Source organism: Vitis riparia, chromosome 2 (genome assembly GCF_004353265.1).
Source record: "Vitis riparia cultivar Riparia Gloire de Montpellier isolate 1030 chromosome 2, EGFV_Vit.rip_1.0, whole genome shotgun sequence".
NCBI classification, from domain to species: domain Eukaryota; kingdom Viridiplantae; phylum Streptophyta; class Magnoliopsida; order Vitales; family Vitaceae; genus Vitis; species Vitis riparia.
Window position 1 is genome coordinate 16,870,403 of NC_048432.1, and position 6,383 is coordinate 16,876,785.

General features: G+C 34.5%; 1 protein-coding gene across 1 annotated transcript; it reads left to right on the top strand.

The window, feature by feature from the left end:
- The first annotated feature begins 469 nt into the window (after positions 1-469).
- LOC117927892 lies at positions 470-4,346 on the top strand. Its single transcript, XM_034847619.1, has 5 exons — positions 470-743; positions 1,394-1,460; positions 2,004-2,052; positions 3,661-3,705; positions 4,020-4,346. Exons 1-5 carry the CDS (start codon positions 477-479, stop codon positions 4,084-4,086), a joined length of 495 nt encoding a protein of 164 aa, XP_034703510.1. The 5' UTR covers positions 470-476; the 3' UTR covers positions 4,087-4,346.
- The last annotated feature ends 2,037 nt before the right edge of the window (positions 4,347-6,383 follow it).

Below are 6,383 nucleotides of genomic sequence, written 5' to 3' on the forward strand. Positions count from 1 at the left end.
TCATATTTTTCATAAGACAACCGACATATGAAAAATTATTTTGTTTGGTATTTTTTTTTATTTCTTTGATATTTTTCCGGAACCAAATATAACTTTAGAGTTTTTTTAATAATAATTAAAAAAATAGAAAACACTTTAAAAACATTATACCGTTGAAAGCATGTGGTACTAAGAATAAGAAAAAAAAACTACTATAACTATTTGGTTACATAAATTATTATTTTATATAATAATAAAATAATGTTTTATTTTATTCACAATAATAATCATTGATTCCTCTGGTATACTTAGTGATATTATCTTGGGACAGAAAATAAAATCAAAATTTCATCCGAATTCATAAGAATTATGAGTCAGTGAATATGAATTTGTTGTCTTTGATCAGCAATTTGGTCACATTCATGTTAGTGGTCATATCCAAACACGTCCTTAATATTGGATCGTTTGACCCGAACCCGATACGAAAAACCCATGATATGATATGGATCCTGAGTCCAACGTATTGCCGTAAGCTCATGTCCATGGAGGACCTACCGATCATCTCCGAAACCCTAATCTCAGAATCAGACTCCGATCCACCGTCCACGTGTCCCCAAGGTTCGCCGGAGCATCCTGGTGCCTGCCGCGCTGAATCGAAACCAACTGAGCTTCTTAGAGCTCTGGAGGTCGTGGAAAGAGACTCCGTAGCCATCGCCGAGAGCTTCACTTCTCTCTTTGCTTCGCTGCGTTTGGCTCTCTCTGAGGTGAGTTTTGGTATCGTGGAAATTGTTGGGGATTGTGGTTGAGTTCTTAGCCTTCATTTGGTTGCTGACAAAATAGGGGAAAAGAAAGGAAAATGAAGGTTTGGATCACATTTGAGTTGGAAATTTCAATTTTCTTTTCTTGTACTTGTTTTCTCACAGAAAGGAGAATCAGAGTTTTTGATTACTGGTTTGCTGTGTTGCTCGATTGTTTGGTGAGTAATTGGAGGAAAAGAAAGAAAATTCCAAACTGCACATTTTTATTCTCACTGAAATTTGGAGAACCATTTGACCCGAAATTTTCTTGTCTTTAGCATCTATTTAGTACAAAGTGCAAGGCTTCAATTTTCCTTCCTTTTCTTGATTTCTCGGCAACCAATTTGAGCCTTTGCGGAAATTTAAATTGTTAACACTTTTGGCCCTTAGAACGCGCAACTCATCAGCAAACTACCTAGATTGTTGGCATAGATGAAAATCTATAGATACTATAGGCTGATGAAAACTCATAAAGAGTTATCTCATTTCAATTTTTGAATTGATGGATAAGAACCTGGATATAATATGTCTATATATGCAGTTATTTTGGACAGAGCCGAACCTACTTCATTTTGATTCATTGATTGTCTTTCTGATTGTACAATATAATATCGTAGGTTACTAGCAGTTCTGTCGATCATATGCGGTGTTTCAATGATGCTGCAGGCCGCCTCCAGGAATCAGGTAAACGAGGGATTCATGTGTAGTATGTAGTGCTTTATTATTCTTAGAAAAACTCCAGTAGGTGGAACTGTGATCACAAAATCTAAGTGCAGTCCTCTACCCCATTAAAGCATTTTGGGCAAATGAGTGTGGAGCAAGGCAAATTCCCTCACATTCCAGGATAAAAAAAGGGAATTACCTCAAATCATGACTCTTGCATTTCCACTTCTGGATCAGATGCAGTGATAATGGTTGGGATTATTAGATGTGACCAGTATTGGAGATGCACAAGTCCATTACAACCCAGTTCTAAATATCTATTCCTAAGGGGCATATGTCCCCTATATGTCTATTGCTGCACTAGTTTTCTCAGATAATTGCATTTATGTCGGTAAACAGTGACTTATTGTTTAGGATTGATTCTTGCTTTAGATGATTTGCATTAATTTTTGTCTTATCTTTTTTTTTTTCTCCCTGAAATATTCCTTTAACCAGCCAGTTGCTTGGATGTTTCATAGATCTCCTTATTTACATCTATATTTTTGTTTTTATATCATTTTGCAGCACTTGATGCAGCTACAAGGGGAAACCGGTATATAAATTCATGTCTCAGGTATTTTATTTAGATGTCCAGCATTGGTATTATGTGCTTGCATGGATATTGGATACTGATGAAACATAAACTGTCAGAAGTGCTGAGGCATAGTGTGAAACTTAGAGATATCTTCCTGGATATTTGTGTCAATTGCCTTAGTGTATTGCAAGATGACTTGCATGTTAAAGTTGCGGTATACTTGGAGATTACTGACATGGTAGACAGAACAAAGTGGCATTTGCTATGTTAATTGCAGCTAATTAGTTACTTTTATGCATTTTATTTGACATTGTATTTGAACTATATGCTTTCCCTTTTTACTAGTTTTTTGAAGTCATTCTCACCGACGCTAAAAATAGAGGAAAAGGAATGTGCAAATAATATATAAAGGTTGCTCAGGTTGAAGTGGCCTTAATGGTGGCTTTCAGTTATGTAGCTGTAGCTGGTGTTTAGGGATGTAAAATATGTTAGGTCTGGACCTTTTTTCCACTAGGGACATCTGGGCCTAGGATCCTGACTTGGCCTTGTGCTTCAGTCTTATTACAACTTTAATAATTTAAGCTTCGTAAATCTAAAATCACTAAGCTTCATAATTTTCTAATTGAACTTGAGGTTAAATTAATGGTTTACTATTCACAAGCTCACGGGCACTTAGAAATTATTAATTTTAATTTGTTTATAATCTGTGTAAGTTTATAAATAAAGTAGTATGAATTTATAAACTTTACAAATTTATGACCTTCAGAAATGTACAAAACTTTATGGAAGTCTATATATATATTCATATGATTTAGTGAACTTTGCAAGTTTATTAAAGTTATTAAGCTGCAAGCTTTGCGTAGTTTCCAAGTTTATTTTATTCTATTGAATGGCAGGTTTTTTTATATATATTTATTTGGTTTGTTCCCAAGGTATTGAATCAAGTTCAGGATTGGGAGTTAGATTTAAGAGAGTGATCCAACTGCTTGTGGAGATAGATCCAAGAGTGGGATCAAACCTTGTGGAGAAAAGGCTTATAACTTAATTTCAGTCTCTTTATAGACCTTTTCTGTACCTGGATCCCAGAGCAATAGACCTTGGGTTGTGAGCACTTACAGTTTCCCTCTGTAGCATCTACAGGGGTGTCAACTTTAGCCATCAAATATGCTGCATTTGTGGTTTTCTCTCAGTTGCTTTAACTGCTGCTAGTAGAACATTTATTCATCTTACTTTTAGATCATGGAAAAATATTTCACTACCCAATCACACTATTTAGTAAAAGTTACACTTTCCCTAAAAAAAGGTTTATTTGAGAAAAGATATGATTTATATAAATTTCAATTGTCGGTGACACATGTTGCACACACCTCTCTCATTATATTCTGGCTAGTACAAAATCCTACAGAGATAAAGGCCTCCTCCTTTCTTAACCAAAGGGGCTAAAGCGTGACTAATAATTGGGATTTTTTTACCTGTAAGTCATTTAGCAACCTGCAATCTTGGATACAAAAGTGGAAAAGGATTGAAAGCTTTAAATCTGTTTTTGGCATTTGCATGTTGTGTATGACCTTTTCTTTTTAAAAGTTGAGACAAAAAAAAAAAAAGTGGGGGGAAAGCTTAATCTCTTTTGAAATTTCTTTGCTGCAGGCTAAATGAAGAAATGAAGGGTGTTGATGGTCTGGCTATGCAGCTGTATCCTTTTAATTTGGTTTGGTGCATGCCCATGCACTTCTTTTTCTCATTTGTTGTGGGTTCAGAGGTCTTTGTCCAACTTCCTTCCCTAGTGGAAAGGCAGCCGGATCCAAGGTGGGCTACCAAGCCAGTGGATGGTCCATAAAAACCACAGATTAACACCGATGACTCCAGCTAGAATTTGATCCCAGTTTTTAAAAATCAAACCTGGTGAATTGCATTAGGTTTAGAACAATTCATCATGCAATATAGTTTTTGGTATGGCTTAGTTTTTGTCATCTTGAATTTTGCTTACATCCTTGATACTTGTCTAGAAAGATCCTGAGGAGGAATGTAGATGCTCTGGACTCGGCTGTAAATAGGCTTACCCGTCTTCCATGATGCTGACCTGGTCAATTTATCCGTTATATCACTATCATCTGAAGGTACACTTTAAAAGCTTATTGGTGATATTGCAGTGTGAAAAAATTTCCGTTGTTAAGATCTGGATAACACTGAACAGGCTGGTCTGCCCAACAAAAACCGAAAGGAATGTTTTGTCCTTTTTTAGCTGAAAGTCACAGTATTTTTTAACATTATTATGAATCACACTGCTTTGTATTCCATATTTATTGAATATGCATTGGTCTTCTTTCTTGCTATTGGTGCCTATTGAATTCGTCTTGTGCTTGGGTGAATTTGGCTCCCAAAAATAATTTAGGGAAAAGAAAATAAAGGGCAAAGTGGAACGAAATAAGAAGCTAAGAAAAATAAAAAAAAATTGATTTAAACTTTATAAATTATTTTTATGTTATTTTAAACTCATTGCACTTATTTTTCTTTCCTTAATACTTTTTGGTATTTTGAAAACTGATGTTTTGTAGAACGAAAGTCTACTTGGAACCTGGAATTTTGTTAATCTATTTTTTATGTTTTTAAATATTTTTTAAAAATAACTTTTAAATATAGCGTTTGGAAAATTCTTCTCTAAAATAGTTGCTGAAAAAGACCTAAAGCTTCGGTCTTTTTCCACCATTATAGGAGTTAGCTTTGGTCCCATATTATCTCAAAACAGGGCTTTAGCGTGTACACGGCCCAACAAAAAGAAAGCAATGAAGCCTAGGCCTAACACATGTATGGGCTTTTCCAGCAGGCCTCCAGCTTTGGTGGGCTCCGTCCCCTTGACGTTTAACCGATGCCCTTAACTTAAGGACTCCTCCCCAACAGACCCCACCTTGCCCATTTGTTTAGTCTTTCTTTCTCCTCAGTTTCATGGAAAAGAATATAACAGATTAAAAAAAAAGCAAGTGCTTCAAGATTTTGATTGAAACTTGCACGTTGAAAGAACATTTTTAAATTTAATATCTTCTGGAGATCCTCCAACTCTATATAGTATATTGAAGTTAGGTAGGTTGCCCTTTCCATTTATTAACGTGACAAATGAATATCAAAATGGGCCACCATTATGTCACACACGAAACCCAATTCCCCTAATACCACAAATTTCAAAGCAAACTGGAACAACTCTAAACAAATCGAATTGGGCCCGCAAGGTCCGGGTAGCTATGCACACTCTTAAGTCTTACCCACATTCCAACTCTTTGACCCTGAAACATTCATCACATATTTTTATTTATTTATAATAATAATAATATAAAATAATATGAAATGAAGTAACATAAGACGAAGATTGAGTCCCACTAACAACTTTAAATTAGTTGTCCTATTACCTAATGAATTGGATAATAATAATATAATCAGACAGTCCAATTGAATTTCAACGTGGTGATGCCCCAAATGCAGCATTAAAGGCCATTGTCGTCACTCCATTAATGTCCTTTACTAATCAGCCAATTATTCATATCATTAGGGTTAGGCTCTAGAGGCCATGTTACTATGTGCCCCGCTTTATTGGGTGTGCCACAACTTGAATTCACAATATATAAAGTCTAACCTCGATATACATATTTTCCATTCTATACATTAATAGTTGTTCACAATTCTTAACAACATCTAGATGATTAAGAAGATTCCCTATAACAACTTTTTCCTTTCTTTAATGATAAACATTGGAATAGGTGGGTGTTCAATTCACTCAACCCGATCATCCAACTCGATCCAACCAAATAAGAGAAGGGGGGTCTTTTTGGGAGTTAAAACTGCCCAAAAACCGTCCATTGAAAAGAAAAAAAAAAAAAGGAATGGACCGAAGAACGCTCTCTCTTACTTTTATCTGCAAAAAAAATAAAATTGAGAGAACCCAAAAAAGAAAAACTTTTTTAACAAAAGGTAAAAGGTTTTTATGCTTCTCAATTTTAGTGTATGCTCCATTTACTGATTTGATGTAAATAATTAAATGGTGAAACAACTATATTTTGGATCTTTGGAATGTAAAAGGTACTCCATTTTCCTACAAAATGAAAATAGGGTATTTTTTCGGACTAAACCAAATACATCATCGCTTTACAACATTAAATGAAAGATAATAATATATATATTTAATAAATAAAAATTATATTTAATTATACATAATTTACATAAAAAAATGTAAATTAATCATTTGAAATAAAGTAGTAATTTCTTTTTATCTAAATAAATGTGCAGGTATTTGTAAAAGATATTTTTGAAATTCATGGGTACGATTGAAATAAGTCGTATGGAGTGCATTATTGCAAACATATTGTAGGCTGTTGATTTAC